The 18,842-nt window shown below is 45.4% G+C and overlaps 1 protein-coding gene across 1 annotated transcript in view; it reads left to right on the top strand.

Annotated features, from left to right (window-relative positions):
* Positions 1-18,482, top strand: part of STK32C (serine/threonine kinase 32C) — a 1,482,079-nt gene extending 1,463,597 nt beyond the window's left edge. Inside the window, exons 11-12 of the mRNA XM_085606199.1 lie at positions 3,575-3,642; positions 18,195-18,482. Coding sequence (XP_085462325.1) covers positions 3,575-3,642; positions 18,195-18,366 — 240 coding nt within the window. The 3' untranslated portion in view covers positions 18,367-18,482. The remainder of the gene's footprint in view (positions 1-3,574; positions 3,643-18,194) is intronic.
* Positions 18,483-18,842: the final 360 nt, after the last annotated feature.

The following is an 18,842-nucleotide window of genomic DNA, read 5'->3' on the forward strand; positions in this document are numbered from 1 at the left end:
CAATGGAGGCCCTCACATGTCTCGCTGATGACCGCCTCGACATGATGCCAGACTCCGCATCGACGCTCCTCAGAACTGATGCTTTGCCATGACTGCCCGCTGCACCTTCCATGTTGGATCTTAGCATCACAATCCCCGTTGATGGAATCCTTGAGGATTTCGCAGCCTTGCATAGCAGCTTTGCTGCAACTTGGAACTGATGCATCACTTTGCTGCATGAAGCATCTTCGTCGGGGATACTCGCAAAGCTCCGAAAACCAAAATCTTAGGTACTGTGTTCAGCTGGCATAACTAGGTCCCTGTGGTCAACCCACACTCCATCACGGTTGGCCTGACCTTGCGACTTAGTCCCAAAAGGCACAAAGCGTCAACTGTTGACATCTTGTTACTCCGGACTGGGACAATTTCTTCTAAAATCTTTAAGATTTCATATCTCCGGTTCTATTGATTGGATTTGTGTTGTTATGTCTTATTTTATTCATCAAAGAAAGTTCTATTTTTTTAACCTGGTGTGGGATCTTCTTATGTGGTGTTTTTCACTTTATAACTGTTTGAAATGTTGCACAAATAAACTTTACACATTGCTTCTAAGTTAAGCATGATTGTTCTGTGCCAAGCTGGTTAATTTTAGTTGATTGTGGATCAACCTTACCAGAATTGTGGTTCCTGCTTGACCAGGGCTCAACAGAATTTCTCATAGGCCCTAAGAACACATTTTACATATGAATTATGTACATTTTAGCGATGTGTCTATACTACAGTAGATGACGGCCAGTCGCACCACATTCATTGCTTCTAAACGTGTGGTTCTGGAAATCCGCTGCTCAGCAAAAAAAAACGGAAAATAAAGCACCACCCAAAAGTCTAAGCATATTTGAACCATTTTCAGTCCATTGATTAGGAATTCTTGTATGAGTGTTTTCACAATGCATACAATTTCTGTTCTGCAAAATGTTCGCTTCTGCAACCCCATAAGGAGAGAGGTCGCATTGTAAGAATGAGCAAACTGTAGCTTTAATAGCCTCCATCAGTTCCTCCTCCAACCAAAAGCATTCATATTTCTAAAGGAACTCATCACTTGAAATTCCCATCCAACTGTATCAGGTATCTGACCCAATCCCTGGGCATTTATTTTAACATGCACCCATTTAAGAGTCACGGGCCAAGGTAAACTGCTTCAAATAAATCACCTAGGAAAAATCCAATCCCACAATCTATTGAGCCCAGAGAGATACATCAGACTTTAAGCCGGGTTAGGAAGACACTTCTGGCGACTAGTCTCATTACGCCTGTTCCACCAATGGCTTCCTTTAAGCACCCAAGTGCAGTGAACTGAGTTGAGGTAAGTTTTTATACAGTGGCAAACTTCCACCCTCACTTCACCTTGGTCCACCTGCAAATTGTTCATTTAACTCTTCATTGCATTTTGATTTTTGACCTGAATTCTAAAGCACTCCTATGAGCATTAAGCCTGGGCTTGGTCTGTACATGATGTGCCAATGGTTCTCCCAACAGGGTTTGATGCCTCTGTCAATCACTAGACTTATGTCAGGAGAGTACAGCTAAAGCATGTTAAATTTCCAGCAACTCTTCAATTATCAACCTACCAGCTTTTAATTCAGCTTGCTAAACACAGGCTGGATTTTTGCATGATGTAAATTTTATTTCTGCCTTAATAGACCCATATGTGCCGTGTATGCCAGATATATCGGTCAAGAAATCCTGTGAATAAGGTAATGACAATATACGAGAGGAGGTTGGCTATCTAATAAAGGAATCCGCCTGGTTCAATGTCCACAGAGAAATTCCTCAAAAGAGAGATATTGGCTAAAACAAGCAAAGTATCAAGCAACGTGAAGCAGAGACCCTCCCAGTACAACCAACAGCTACTCCTGATAGTTCCTCATTTCTTTATTTACTGAGAGACTTGGAATACCAAGCCTCCTATTCGTAATTATTTGTTATAGAGAAGTGAGCAAGTTCACGGAGTATAATCAACAGTCTTAAAGAAAGGAATTATTGAGGTGAAGGAGGGTATAGGTCCTAAAGAAGCTTCTAAATTATAATCCAATTATGTCAGCCTCACATTTTAGATGTTGGTACTCCTCCAACCAACATACTTTCCTGTGCAGTTAGACTTACAGGAAGTCATTGGATAGACTTTACATTCATCATGTTCAAAGATCTAGGCATCTTGAATCACAAAGGGAATTTTAAGTCTGCACTCATAAAGGAACCCTTGGGCAGAGATGCTGATGTACAATTGTTCCCTACTCACAAACCTAAATAGCAGTATGCAGGGCTTTAAGTGGGATGAAAAAACTGGGGGGGGGGGGGGGGGTCTCTCAAAAGGACATGGTCAATGTAATTAAGGGCGTGGCTTAAAAACACGTAAGCTAAAAATCTGTGTTTAGCACAATGTGCCGCCCGACTTGTATTTTGCTACTCCTGTCATTGCACCTAGTCACATCATACCTACGAGACAGGACTATTGGCTTTGTCAGTGGTTGCTAGTTGCATAAGATAAATAAGCAGCAGCTATGGTTTGTATATAATAATAAAAAACTTCCACTTAAAGCCCTGGTGACACCACGACAATGTTGCTGCTCCTGAGTTTCAAAAAGAGAAGGGAAATCCAGAGAGAAAATGACTCTCTTTAAAGGTTTTCCCTTCCTCTACAACCCTCACCTGGCATGACGTCATGCCGTAACTTCTCCACTAGAGAGAAGTGAGCAGTGTGAGCAGCGCACATCGATGTGCCTGCTGTCACTGCAGTCTTGACAAAAACGGACCGCCTGTGCCAGGCCACAAAACAGAGCCCGATAGAGACCGAAAAAACTGCCGGTGCTCAGACCCGGTGAGACCCGGCCCACTTAAAGCCCTGGTAGTATGTCTTCAAAGTTGTGCCACGCATAGCTGGTCATGAGATTCTTGAAAAAACACAGCAATTCTGACTTGTGTACTATTACACATTGGGTAAAAAGCAAACTGGGAAAAGGCAGTTCCAGTGCGCAATTGCATTTTTCTTTTGTTTTCCCCATCGGGAGCTCAAGACAGATTTCCCTGTGGAGAGACTCCTTCAACCTACAAAGTTTAGGGGTGTACCATTTCATTTCCCATGCTCGAGGATTTACTTCAGCCATTTGCTGGAGCACTACTCTGACCATTCAAGGATGGAAAATGGTTGAGGAAGAGCTCTGCAGCCATTTAGTTGAATCAGCTTTATAGCAAACAGGAGAACTCTGCACAGTGCCGAGGGTAGTGTTTTAATCACTGCTACACTAAAATACCTTCTAAATATGCATGTGTGCTGTTTTCCCTTAACATCAATATAATTAATTCAACATATTTATTTCAATGAAGAGAACAGCTTGTGTGAATGAATATTGCATCACCCAGGTACACCAAGGCAGCAAAAAAAAATTACAAGTGCATTATTTTACTGTTTCATTTAGAGCCCTACTCTTTTCCATAAACTCCCAAAAGTGCTGTTCATTACAGTGAAACCCCAATGCAATATTTTACATTTTAAGCATTGTTGTCGCTTTACTCCTCTTTAATATTTCTTCGCCAGGAAAACGATTACTTACAGGAGTGCCTTGATGCCATCCAGCAAGAATTCGTCATTTTTAACCGAGAAAAGTGAGTAATCTAGATGCAAATGCATTTTTTGTATGAAGAAAAAGATGACAGTGTGTTGTTCTTGTCTTGTGTTGAACAGATTGCTGCCAGTCACCTGTAAGTAACGCCAGACAGCTTTTGTTTACTGAAGCTATGACTGTGCGAATTATAAATAACATGAATTTTGTTATAAACGATCCTGAGAGCAGCAGAGGTGACATTACTCATTTCTCCCCCATGCGTTTTAGCAATTGATGAATGGATGTCATGATAAATAAACATAGACGTGTTGCCAACACTGTTGAAAACAATATTCATCACTAACCCATGTCAACTCACGACATATCCTGTATCACTCCATGTTTGTCAAGGCTCCTCTCGGGTCTGGGGGCTTAGTTGACTAATGAGATCACTGAAGGGGCCTGTGTTTGACCTCAAGGTCACAGGTTTAAATCCCGGCGGGTCCACTCAGCCTTTCATTCTTGTGAGGTCAATAAAATGTTTGTTACCCAATTGTACTCATCTGTTATTCAGCACAAGATGCCCACAGGTGAAGGTGCGCTTTACATATACACGTTATGTTACAGCATAAATTGTAGACGTGAGAGTCCTTTTGTGCACAGATATATGTTCCATCTCCGGGGGAAAATATGCAGAGAGTTTGCAGAGTTAATTCCTTTGTCTTTACTGAAAGAGGCAGTGCTTAATTTGTAAACTAATAAGTACCGGGGCCCTCGTCAGGAGGCCACCGCAGTTTGCACCACACATTACCACATAAACAACTACAGTAGTTACACAACTACTAACCATCACACTGAAGTGTGACATTTCAGACTGTTAGAGGCAGCCAAAGCTTTAAGAATGGTTTGGGTGGTAGGTATTTGTTATATTTAATGTATGTTGCATTAACAAACAACAGATTTTCTGCTCATCTTTAAATTCCACAAAGAATGCCACCATGTGGCAGCTGACATAAGTGCAGGATTCGGGCACTTAAGTGCTGGTGCCGGCAATTAAGTGTCGGTGCTGAGCACCGGAAACCACCGGCTCAAATTAAGCACTGGAAAGAGGGGTCATGTTTCCCAGGTTTGACCTGAACAACCTAGCTGAATTGAAGCTCGATACAAGCCCAAAAAAGCATTTATTTGCCAGACCTATTAAATGTGGGAGTGCTGTTTTCAAATTACAAAGTGTCTTTAAAAAAAAAAAGTCACACCTGTTTTCAGCATTCGTAAAGTTCTTATGTTCTCCACTGGTATTTTGTTTACTGAGGTTGACCCTTAAGGATTAACATCATTATACAGTATCTTGGGTTTGAAATAGGAGTTTATCCCATATAATAATAGGCACCTCTCTGAGTTCTATATTTGATCTTCCAGCTTTAGGCTTTATAACCAGTTTGCCAATTCTCTTCTTGGAGAATCCACATTCAGTACCTGCCTCACTGGGTTTCCAGTAAACAGTGACATAGAGCACAGCCACCAGAAATGTTGCCTTAGGAAATTGGACGATGATACAAAGGGGGAGATTTACAAAACATTTGCGCGGCGCAGCCCCCCGTGAGGCTGTGCTGCATTGTGCAACAGGGAGTGAGCAGGGGAGCGCCATATCTTCAAAGATATGGCTCTCTCCTCCCCTTTCCCTTGCGCCAGCGCTGATTACAGCTGCTGTGCGCCATGCGCTAGGGTGTGTGCATGGGTGTAGCATAGGTTTTGTACAGGAAGGGTACCCTTCCTGTACAAAATACTATGCTAGACACAAGGGAAAGCTTTACCCACTTTGTGTGCATGCTGCACTGTGCAGCACACATACAAAGTCGGAAATTGAAGGAGAAATAAAAGCATTTCTCCTTCCTCCTTCCTTGAAAAGGGCGCAGTTTCCTCACGCTAAAGTCAATCTAGCCTTTTTGGTAAATTGGGTTTAGCATGAAAAACCTTGGGTGGTTGCATGGGAATGCCCATGCACAACGCTTGGAACGCCCCATGGCGCTAAGTAATATGAAGCAGCGCAATGCGCTGCTTCGCATTACTTTTATGTTATTTCCAGCGCTAAACAAGTTTAGCGCTGAAAAGTAAATTGCAAATAAAGATTTAAAATCATTATGGCGCAAAAGCTTAGTAAATCTCCCCCAAAGTGCTAGACTTGCTCTCTTTCATGGTCAGTCGAAACCCATCTCCTCTCCGTGCAGCCATACACACCACATTGGAAAATGTGTCAGCCATCTATCTTTTAGTAACTGGCAACTGTTGCGGCTAATAGTGTAGGGTCAGTTGGGGCGTGGCTTGGCGCCAGCCAAGATGGATGTGTAACTAAAGAGCTCCGCGGCAGCCCTACGCAACTCCTTCACAATCCGACAAATCCACCCTGCTTTGCCTTCCACAGCAGAGCGGGGGTTCATTAAAGTGAGCAGCTGCCGAGGAACAGTCGGTGGTGGGGAGGACCCGCCCAGAGGCGACAGAAGAGATTTGGACCTTTGCCGGCAGGAGACATCGCTCGAGACAAGCTCCGCAGTGCTGGAAGTTAATCGAGCACAGACAGCTAAGAGTGGGCATCCACTGTGTGAAATTGTACAGATCGGGTGCTGAGACCCACGGGGGAGGCCACAAGCGGGGACCCACTGAAGTCTCTTGGATGCTCTCTCGCGGGCAGTGTGTGTCAGCACTAAGAGGAGAGCAGCGGCTGGGACAGTGAGAAGCTGCCGAATGACCCGGGGGGATGAGGCAGAAGATTTGGCAGTGCGGACCCCAGCGAAGGAGCCTGGGGCACGAGTGAGAAGGCTTCAACCCGGGGCAGTGGCCTGAGGACATCCAGAGAGGTGGGGAGGAGCTGGTGCAGGGAGCACTCTGGAGCATACAGCAAGAGCAGAGACTGCCGCTCCGGCCTGGTAATTAATTGCTGGTTCTTGAACTGCTGGAACACGGGCACAGTGGACCTATTGTGGCTCTGTAACGGGCCAAAATGCTGTTGAAATTACACTGGGGAATGGAAACCAGCCAATAATACAGGTCTAGGCTTGATTGATCCTGGGTAAGTGAGAGATAGTGACAACCGGCAAGCACGGGACAGGGCAGTGTGACACAGTGAATTCACCGAACAGAGCTAGGTGGGCAATATAGGTCTTGAGAGTGCTCTGAAATGCCCGGGTCCAACGCGGTTTGGAGTGGTGAACAAGAGCCTAAGAGAAGCACAACGGAGTCTCCTCAGCTGTGCCACCCTGACAGCGGGCTTGATCTACACGACCGGCTGCGGTTCTCAACAGGGGGTGGGATGTAGCTATACAAAATATAGCCCACCACAGTGCTGCTAAATATGCGCCCAAATGGAGCTCCCCCACCCAGTCCAATAAGCTGGACAAATTCACGGTGCCCAGGCAAGCGGGTCCGGATGGAGGTGTATGATGGCAGCCTGGCAGTCCCTGATATCAGGAGCTATTATTTAGCATATCAGCTTGTGAACATCATTGATTGGATATACTCAGCACACAATAATTCTGCATTTTGAGTAGATTATTTAGCCTGGGGAAGCCAAGGCTATCAGGGGGTATTTTGCAGAAAAAGGCAAGATGGGCTGCTGCCTATGCACACACGGATGGTGGTACAGGACCACAAAAATACTGGGGTGGGAAAACAAATTGACAGAAAAACCCCACTATGGGATAGTGACCTTCTGTGTGAGGTTGGGCAGCTAAAGGGTTTCCGCAAATGGAATCTTATCTGGGTCTTCTGCTCCCTTGCGGTGGTGCCACTGGGCCCATGTGCTTTTGATTTCTAATTTACCTGTCACTGCACCTCAGAGTCATTTACTTTGGTCCTCCGATGGATCTTGAACCATGCCAAGAGGGGTCGGATACAGGGAATCCAATCCAGTCATCCAATGAGGATCAGGAATTGGATAACTGACTTGTAAGCTAGTAATTAGATTCATGTATATGATTTTCAATACTACACTATATAAGAACAGGATTATTACTGCAAAAACAAATCTCCCTAAGAAATGTAGACAAGCTAAGATCATACAAACAAGCAACTCAGAAGTTTCTAGTCAGCAGGTCCTAATGTTACTATTTTGTATAGCTTTAACTATTAGAAATCCCATTACTCATTAAGACTATGGAAATGCACAATCAATTATTGGAAACCAGGCATAGGGAGACATAAAGAGGATTTATTAATGGTTAGATGTTATCAGTAATTTTGAAAGTAAATACATCAAGAATACAGAATAATCAAATTGATATCCTTGGGCCAGCAATTATCAAAGTTCTAGAAGGAGAATTCTGGAAAGGTCATGGATCACATCAGCTCAACGATTCTCTCCTGAGGGGGAAAGAAGTCTAGGAATAGCGCACAGAGTGTATACACCAGCCAAAAGAGTCCACCAGGTAGATAGTAGTCTTTCTGTCCGATAGGAAGCAGTCCACATGGGAAAGTGGCAAACAAAATGTGGACATGAATAGCAAAATAATGTCTGCAAGGAATGGCAAATGTCACATCAATCCTCTTATCCAACATAAGATATAACTTTTCAAATTCTGGGGTGACACCTCTTCTCTATTAGAAATCCCATCGTCAGATCAGACCACTCAGTCTATTGGTCGGTTCGTATAGGATGCTTGTCATGAGATATAAAGAAGACACATTGTTCTGGAATTTAGGTGTTTCAGGTTACGTAAATGATCAGATCATCCAGTAGAGGTGGACTTTTAAACAAAAATCCTTTAACAAAGTACATGAACAAGTTCGAAAGGGCAGATTACCAGGCAGATGTTCCTGGTGTAACAATATCTGTTTCAAATGGCTCTTGTAAGCCCATGAGAACTCCTAAAGTGGATACAGTTGCAAAGCATTTGTAATATTGTGATATTCTCCCATGGAGACAGACCAGCAAGAAGAAAGGCATTTTTTTTGCATGAATAAGCAGACATGGCTATATGAATTTAGGCTAATATAAGCAGGAATACAAGTATTCAAATATGCATGCTTCATTATGAATTATGACATATATGATTTGCAGTGTAAATATGTGATTAAATAAGTTAGTACGTTATAGTTACACGTCATAATGGACTACTACATTTCAAAAGTACCAACAAGTAACTTTATGTCAAATTCTTGAAAATGAAATTCTGTTGAGGCACATCACATAAGTACATATAAAAAAGATTATTCTGTAAAAGTTTCAGAATTACCATTTACGTGCAACACCATTTCTTCCTGGTTGATGTACACTTTATCACAAGCAAATATAGTAATAAGCAACTCTTCAAATCGTTCATGCCATCAAATTTGCATTTAGTTCCATTAATTCTTCACATCTCTATGTATCATCATTCAAAGAAAACTAGTTAACATCTTCCACACATGTAAGTCATCACTGTTAACCCCTTGACCGTGGCGCGAATTCTGCCGCGGTGCTGGACAATTAATGAGTGGGCGGGGTTCGGACGGCCCCCGGCCGTCCTCCGCACACGCCCACTGTGACGTCGGACGGCCAGGGGCCGTCCGCAGCATGGAACGGATTAAAGAATAGAGTAGATGTAAAATTGTTCTTCTGAATAATATAGTCCTGCATTTACTAAGATTCTATGCTATTCTTTGTCTGCTTGCACTTACGATGCAATAACTACGTTTCTTTATAAACTATATAGCATCAATTGCGCATGTTAGTCGCTTCCTTTCAAAGGTGTCGAAGTTTTAGGTTTTCTTTCAAAAAGGTTTTCTTTCAAAAGGTGTCGAAGTTTTAGGTTTTCTTTCAAAAAGGTTTTCTTTCAAAAGGTGTCGAAGTTTTAGGTTTTCTTTCAAAAGGTGTCGAAGTTTTAGGTTTTTTTTCAAAAAGGTTTTCTTTCAAAAGGTATCGAAGTTTTAGGTTTTACGTGTCAAAATATGACTCAGCAGTTTATCTGCTTCATCACCCTGAAACATGAAACAACTTCTGAGTGGGCTTCAGCAGAGTAAACATCCTCACACCTCAAGCTCTCAGATGTCTGGTGCCTCACTCCGCCTCTGCAGGAGTACTTCCATTGCAATGAAAGGGGCACTATTTTACATCTCAAAAATACAATCATCACCCTTTTAAGTGAGAGCCTCGTCGTATTGGGTTTTTACTATGGAGATTGTGATAGCTTGCCCCTGAGATGGTGTTGATGTCTGAAGACTATGCAGCAGACAAGGGCTGGGATCTCGTCATACTTGAGGACTGCTATTTTGGTGTCATGACGCAATAATCAATCACCCAGTTATAAAAATGATAACCCCTCTCCTACATAGTTTGTTCCCGATCACTCCTTTATTTTCCTTTTGACTTAAAGGTCAAAACTACAGGAACAAAAGACTGCGATGGCATGGAAGCAAAAGAAGGACTACAATAGCTTGTTGTCTTTTGTGGACAATAGACTCTAACCCGAACTTATTGGACATCTTAAAAATTGCTTGTTTGTTGCGTTTATCCATATAAACATACAAATGTGTTCACCCTTTTCCTGCTCAGACACTAAGCACCTCATGTAAACATTTCCGCTTGTAGTTGCCTCTCAAGACGGTGTATCTTGCTTCTAGTCAGCCTAGGCCTCAGACAACCCCTGCACCACTGATAGTATACGGCCAATCACTGGAAGGATTACTCACAACCTAATAGTGCGGCTATAGACCGGTGCCTGGTGATCAGTAATTGGTGGACAGCTTCTTTTCACCATCATCCCTTGCAATAGTGAATTTGTTGGACTGACATACCTCCCTAGGGCTCTTCCGTGCTCGTGGTGCGCATACTGCTTCCCTGTAATGCTCAGTTGTATTTAATGATCGGCATACTCTGTTTAAATGCATCTTTATTAAATGTAAGCGTATGCAGTAGGGAGGTGTAAAGTCTCAGTGAATGCGCCGTTGAATAAGAAACGTGTGAAATGTTGACATCTCTGCAAAGTGCCTCTTATGAACAAGCCAAGCGCAAGCCTCGCTGTTGCTTATTCTTTCATTAAATATATGCGACTGAGGCATAAAACCAGTAGATGTCGCCCTTATATCACGTATAGTTATTTCAGACGTAATTTTGGAAGCAAGTTACAACCTTCTCTTCGTTCCTATGTTAACATTTCATAAATTCCAATTTGTCTTTTTTACTTTTATTATTTTTTGCTCTTTAAACAATCAAGTATTCAGCATTAGACATTATAAAGTAAGTCCTTAAGTCTAAGCATTATTACGGTTATGGAAATAATAATTTCTAATTTTGTACAAAACATTTTAGGGATCTCAATGATGCGGCGCTTGGCCTAATTATTTAAACATAATATAATTGACGACAGATTTGTAAAATGCTTTTTGCTTCTATTTTTAAGCCGTGAGGCTAGTCAACAGGTCATCGAATGGATGTTGGGCGATGCTTAAAGAGAAAGCGTGCACTACCTTAGGACAGATTGCTTTGTCACCCTATAGGAATAATTGTGATGTCATTGCCACATCTTTGCAGGATATAAAGAAATCAAGGGCCTATTTTAAATACAAAACTCTGAAACGTGCTTCTATGAATATCCTCCTTCATTTAGCTCACCTCTCTTACATTTTTTTGTACTTGACAAATTGTTCCTCAAATACACGTGGAAACTTGTGAGAGTTCTAGCTTCTCACGAGCACACCTGGAAAACTGTTTTGGATTCTCATTTATCAGTTTGTAAAGCCTTTCCCACAATCCTAAGTGCATACAGTATCCATTCAAGCCCGCAAAAATGTACCACGTGTGTGCAAATGCACCTTCAAACTTCTTTTGCTACAGTTTAAATAATTTCCTTATGGAGAATGTCCTTCTGATACACTCTTTTTAGGATTCTCCTTCATTGTGCTTGCACTGTGCTTGTGAAATCTCTTGTATTTAATATAGCTCAAAAGGGGGCTCTTATCAGTTCCCACCCAACTAAATTACTGCGTTCATCCGCTTTTGTGTGGAACTTTTATTTTATTTTTTCACTTTCCCTGGCTGCACACATTTACGATACTTCTACTGAAGCTGTGCACACTGTTTAAGCCTCATTCACTGTCAAGATAAAAAGAAAGCATTCCAGCATACTGTTAAAATCTCTCCCCACAGAAAAGGCAGACAGCTTCTATTATTTAGTTGTGTAAAGCAGGAAATGCCACAAATGTTCTAATGCTAAAGCATCTTTCACTGCAATCTGTAGGTATTGTCAGATTGATTTTTTTAAACTTAATCTATTTGGTCAACATGATCAAGTACTAAATGTTGTAATAAATATGGCACGTTAAAAATAAAGGTAATATACAAGATCTATGCTATATTTTACTACTAACCAGGCAGCCACAAGTGCAGTTACCTTGTAGACAACAGGATCATGATTTGACTGGTGCAGCAGGTGCAGTAACACTGAGCCCAAAAGTTGACAGAACTCATCTAAGCACATAATATTGCTATATTTGACTACTAAAACAGGCAGTCGCAAGTGCAGTTACCTTGTGCAGCAGGTGCAGTGGCACCAGGGTCAAAAGCTCAAGGGACCCCACTAAACCCAGATTATTGCTAAACTTTAAATCCAAAGAGGCAGTCACAAGTGCAGTCATCCTGCAGACAACAAGTTCATGATTTCAATAGTGCAGCAGGTGCAGTGACACAAGGACCAAAAGCTCTTGGCACCCCACTAAGCACTTAAAACTGCTATATTTAACTAATAAACAGGCAGTCTCAAGTGCAGTTATGTAGCCAGCACTATGGTCATAATTTCAATAGTGCAGCAGGTGCCGTGGCACTAGGACCAAAAGCTGTAGGCGCCCTACTAAACATCGATTACTGCTATATTTTACAACTAAACAGTCACAAGTACAGTTACCTTTCAGGCACTGGGGTCTTGATTTGAATTGTGCAGCTGGTGCAGTGGCACAGGGGCCAAACATTGCCATAACTCCACTAAACACCAAATATTGCTGTATGTTACTAATAAACAGGCAGTCACAAGTGCAGGTCTCTTTAAGGCACCAGGGTCATGATGTGAATGGTGCAGCAGGTGCAATGGCACCGGGCCAGAAAGTTGTCCGATCTCCTCAAATACAGCAATATTAGATGTTTATACTACTAAACAGGTAGTCACAATTGCAGTTACCTTGCAATTGAAAGGGGCTTGATTTAAATAGTGCAGTGGCACCTGGGCCAAAAGATGTCCTAGCTCCACTAAACACCAAATATTACTATATTTTACTACTAAAAAGGCAGTCATAAGTGTGGTTATCTAGCAAGCACTAGGGTCTTGATTTCAATAGAACAGCAGGTGCAGTGGCACCGGGGCCAAAAGTTGTCAGAACTGCTCTAAACACCCAGTATTGCTATATAATACTACTATACAGACAGACACAATTACAGTTATCTTGCAGTTAAAAGGGGCTTGATTTGAATGGTGCAGCAGGTGCAGTGGCACCAGGGCCAAAGGCTCTATGGACCCCACGTAACACAGAATATTGCTAAATTTTACTAATAAACAGACGGCCCTAGTGCCTGCAAGATAAATGCACTTGTGACTATGATTTTAACAGTGCTGAAGGAGCAGCGGCCCTTTACAGGCAATAGGGACATGATTTGAATGGTGCAGCAGGTGCAGTAGCACCAGGGCCAAAAGTTGTCATAACTCCTTTAAACACAGAATTAATTGATGTAATAGCAATATTATATTATTTCCCTCTTTCATTTCATTTTTCAAACCTATGCTATTACTTACCTGCACTATACCACTAGTAACAGCAGAATATATTGCCTTTTTGTACATCAAGTCATATCACTTTAACAGAAGTTCTGTAACTTATGTTATTAATAATATACTGTACAACTACTCAACAAGCTACATCTTACATAAAAAAACAGCTTAAGTGAAACCTAATGCAGTTACCAATGCTTGTTATGGCCTGGCTTCATAGCCCAGCTGTCGCTAGTCAATTATGTGAGCATCACTAGAGAGGGGCTTAAGCTCCCCACACGTCGGGAACCAGGAGTATGTTTTGACGAGGCAAAAGTTTTCATTTTTTGTCTCATAGAACGGGAAGTGACAAGGAATTTGTTGCTTACTATCCACCATTTAGTATGCATCCGTTTTTGACGCACATTTTCACTGTAATTTTCGGCAGGTTACACCTGGCTGAATTTTCCCTGGAAAAAAATTGTGAGGGTTACTGTAGTGTCCTGCGGGACATGTTCGAGTGCTCCGCAGGAAGCCGTTCTTCCAGCCACTCCCTCGAGGGCTGGACACACTTACACCCCCACACCCATCCATCACGGGTGCCATGAGTGACGTGGCCCGGCCAATAAAAGGGCCCGGGTGCAAATGCTCGTGGCCGGATACTACACTATAGTCACCTGGTGTCTGTGTCCTTCATTTCCATAATGTGGGCCTGAGGCCCAACATTACACTGGCGACGAGGCGGGTAGCTAAACCCCGCATGCCTGCGGCTCGAACCTTCCTGTTTTTCATGGGGAGGAAATGAGCCAGACGGCCCCACCTGACAGCGGAGGGGATCGTGTCCCTCACGCCACCCAGACCGTGGAGGATCAAGGTAGCCTGCCTGGAGGCTCCCGCACGCCCATTGCCAGCACGAAGATCGAGGCAGTGCTTAGGAGGTCGGAGACCACCCAGCGCATGACCCGGCCCCAGGAGAGAGGTCCTGGCAGGTGCCCACATACTGCTGCCGAAGCAGCCCGTACTAGCCAGCCCTACTGCGAGAGGTCAGTGTGAGAAAAGGCAAACGGATGCACAAGGCAGCTCCACGGCAAGCGCCGCGCAGGGGGCAGCCATTCTTCTGGACCCTCGAAGTCACCCCGCCCTGAGGTGCCCATGGGCTATTCCGCCTGCTGCACCCACACCGGGAGCTGAGATTCGCCATCCAGACACGGCGCAATACGCCTGGTGCCTACACCGGTACCAGCGCAAAAACCAGCACTCACCTCTGCACCCTCAACGCGAGGGTTGAAGGCAACATGGCGCAGCGGCCTGGTGGGATGGGAGTGCTCTGAGTCACAGCCTCCCTGCTGCTGCACCCCTACTAGTGACCCAACGCCTGCAGCCCAGACGATGTGAAAGATCGGCACCCAGCTGTGCCTAGTCACGGCACCGGCAGGAGTCTGTTTTCCCTGCACCCACACCCCCGATGCCTGCCATACAAGCAGAGCTGCTCCAGTCAGTGCTTTTCCCCGCAAGAGCTCACAGTTCTGGGAAAAAAGAGAAAACCATCCTACCTTTCCCGTGCAGCTCACACCGCAAGCAGAGTCCCGGACACCTGCCCACACAATGCCCCTGAGACAGCATGCCGGCAGCATGTGAAAGACTGCCATACCCAGAGGAAGAGCGCCTGCATCGTGGTGAGTTTCCAGGAAAAGCTGCTGGGCCATGCACTGAAGCGCTGCACTGCCACCTAGTGGCCGCAGGGGGTACTGCTGCCACACCAACCAAGCACGCGAGGAGGAAACAGCCTGCAGTGGAAAAAAAATTATTAGCAGAAAGGTAAATTCATCAGTGCAGGGAGATCGAAGCCCATGCACCCACAAAGCCGCTGAAACCAGTGGACGCTCAGCCAATGGAACAAGGCTGAACAAGGCTGAGCTGCAAGGAATGCCTCAAACCTCCACACAAGTATAGGGTGCAGCTCACTTCACCCTTGCACCAAGTAACCACACAGTGTTCCCAGCTCCCACACTGTGGCCACAGACAGACAGTCACTGCACAGAGCCCTGCACCAGCTCCTCCAGCACCCAAAACCTGCAGCAATCAGGGCAAGCCACCTAAATGATCATCGCACCACCTGGTGCCTCCTCAAAACTAACACACTGAAGAACGGATGTGCTGCCTGGCCAGAGCAGATAGCCAGCTGTGCCCCACGACCGTCGTCCTAAGCAGCTAAGTAGGCCAAAAAAGAGCCCCTGATACCCCACTACCCTACTGGAAGTGGCAGGATCAGCAACAGAAGTTTTTAAGGTGATCATGGAAGGGGGATCCACACCGGTGTGTCCAAAGAGCGGTCAAGCACACTGACTGCCCACCACGTCCAACGTCAGCAGGCGAGAGAGACAGACTACGCCAGGCCCAGCGAGGCATGCCCTCAAAAGTTCATGCCCCAGAGAGTGCCCCTTTGCAAGGCCCCGAAGCAGCAAGCCGAACAGACCGCAACATCGCAAGGTACCCCTCCACGCCAACAGCACAAGAGAGACTGGTGCAGAGCACGCACCACAAGTAGCTGCCTTACACCACCACCAGAGAACAGATCGCACTACCCACTCCTACTGGTGAACAGGCACAACCGCAAGCTACACCACAGGCACACCAAGTGCCAGAAGAGAGCGCCCAAGAAGGAGGCAGAGCACACGAAGTCAGAGGCGCGCAGAAGGCCGCACCAGTGAACCCGACAGCACGGGCAAGCGCCCAGGAGATAGAGACACCTCCACAAAGAAGCACTGCTGAACGCAGGTAGGAGAGCATCCACATCTCCACCTCCCCAGCGAAGCCCCGCAGTGGGCTGAAGGAAACACAGTGTCCTCCCTCGCACCGCCTCTGGACGGAGTCGGCAGTGACCCGCGACAGGCAAGAGAGGAGTCGTACACTCCATGAGGCAGAAGCCAACTCCACAACAGCACTGCCTCAAGGTCCAAGCACAATGCCCTCAAAGAAAGAAAAGAGTGACACCTCTGTCACCCCGAAAACCGGATGAACACAGGGGGGCTGAACAGACCTTCAAAGGGAGAAGACCAAGAACTTGTACAGCAAGCCAAGAGTACACCCTGACACACCAGACAGCCACCAAGGAGAGCGACGGCCCTGGAGACAGCACCAAGGGAGAACCAAGAGTAATCCGCAGCAAGCGCAAACCGAGTCTCATCCCAACGCTTCCCCAGGTGAGCGTCAATCGGCGTCCCTGGATACAGCCTCAAGGGAGAACGAAGAGTAAGCTGCAGCAAGCGCAAACCGAGTCTCATCCCAACGCTTCCCCAGGTGAGCGTCAACCGGCGTCCCTTGGAAACAGCCTCACGGGAGAACCGAACATAAGCCTCAGCAAGCGCAAACTGTGTATCATCCCAACGCTTCCCCAGGCGACCATCCACCCCAGAGTGTCAGCAGTCTAAGTCAAACGGCATCCCTGCTCCTGACTACAGATGCCATGGGTGAAGATCAGCACTGAGTGTCTTTCCTCACACCGCCTCAAGATGGAGTTGGCAGTGGCCCCAAGCCAGGCAAGAGAGGATCCACACACTGTACGTGTCACGCCACCACTGAACCTCAACCTCAGCAAGGCGGAGGCACAGGGCTGCCAAGTCCCTCCTGACATCCAACTCTCCCAGCAAGTCACCACCACCGGTCATCCTGAGTCACCCCATGGCTGGCAACCGCCATCACACCAGCCATCAGCACATGCGTCAAACACCACTCCCGGAGTATCGATGGAATTGAGTCCCACGCTGTTGCCACACCAGCCGAGAAAACAGACCAGAGGCTACCTGTGAACCAGACACATCCCTGAACCGCGGTAGCGAGAGCAAGCATTGGCCAAGACATCTCCACCCTAGAGGGTTGTGCGTACGACCAATTAACGGCTCCTCGGTGGTCCTGCAGCTGCCCCGAGTGAAAAGAGACTTTGCCCCACTGACGGGTCATCGGTTGCAGCCAAAAGGGTCCACAGAGACAAGTGATCAGGCAACACCTCCACGAACCGTCACCAAGAACTCCATCCATGCTCATGACGTATCCCATTGAAAGAACTGTTTGAATTCACCACAGGCCATCACCGACGTCAACATAAGGGAAGCCATGCAAGACATGTCATCACAAGTGAACTGACGCTATGCAGCGGACGTCTCCAAGCCAGCGGCCTTGTCCTGAACCCTTCAGGTTAAACTACGAGTGCCAACCGAGAAGGTCCTGCTGCAGGCAGAGTCATCAGCCGACGTCTGACGTCTTCCTGCCACCTGTCTCAGAAGACTGATTTACCCTGTAGTGTTTTAGTTAATTGTTTTGTCCCCACAGGTTGGACTATCATTTTGTTTGTTCTTCAATAAAGTTGGGAAGGAATGTAGTGTCCTGCGGGACACGTTCTAATGCGCCGCAGGAAGCCGTTCTTCCAGCCACTCTCTCAAGGGCTGGACACACTTGCACCCCCACACCCATCCATCACGGGTGCCACGAGTGACGTGGCCCCGGCCAATAAAAGGGCCCACGTGCTCGTGGCCAGATACTACACTATAGTCACCTGGTGTCTGTGTCCTTCATTTCCATAATGTGGGCCTGAGACCCAACATTACAGTTACATTATTTACTGCACATCTCATAAATACTACCCCACAGCTAAAAATGATTAATTAGTTTCAGATCATCCTGACGCATTCACAGAAAGTATGAAAAATAGCAAAGCGTTTGCAGTGATTCTTAGTCAATGCATGTTTATTCACAGTTTAAATAAACAGTAAACCACGCATGCTTGAGAATTTACAATGAAATAACAATGTCCTCATACAAAAGGGAATGTGCAATCCATTGTGGTGTCCTCCTAGGAACATACATGAAAAATTAATGGCTGTATTATGCTTTCCCACGTCTTATGCAGGTTGAAGAGATGTGCTGAAGGTGCTGGGTCCTTCTCTCGTCTTGACTCAACGGATGAGGTTGAGGCAGATGCTGACCCGGAAGTGGAAACGGAACCAGATGCTGGCGCCGAGGCCGAGAGCTCCAATCTCGCCATGTGCGGCTCCGTCTGCTCCGCTGTCAGCAGCAGCTAGGACTGCGTCTTTGAGACGAGCAAGGGAGGAAGGCTTCTCATGTTATTCTCAGGTCCCAGTGGGGAATATATCCGGTCACTGGAGCTCTTTGACGAAGGGAGGGGTCTCAAGCTATCCGTTTATTAAAAGCAGTAGGGCAAGCACTGTCGAATCATAGTTCTTAAAGAACTGAATTCAGAGAGATAGGAGAATGCACGTCTTAAAGATACCGCCGATTTTCGCCATGGTGAGAGGTTCTTGCTATGCAACATCATGGGGAATTCCAGAATTAATGCTATATTTTTTTCTTGTGAACCCCGCGCACTGCAACATATATTTACATGTTGAGATGACATGCTCACAGCACTGTTATTGTTACTATCCACATTTGTAGAAGATTTACGGTGGAAATTGAAAACAGATTAATTATGCTGAATGATATGTTTGAATTAAGTAAAGAGGAAAATTGTTCTATCATAATAAATATATGGTAGTAG

This window comes from Triturus cristatus, chromosome 1_2 (assembly GCF_964204655.1).
Source record: "Triturus cristatus chromosome 1_2, aTriCri1.1, whole genome shotgun sequence".
NCBI classification, from domain to species: Eukaryota; Metazoa; Chordata; class Amphibia; order Caudata; family Salamandridae; genus Triturus; species Triturus cristatus.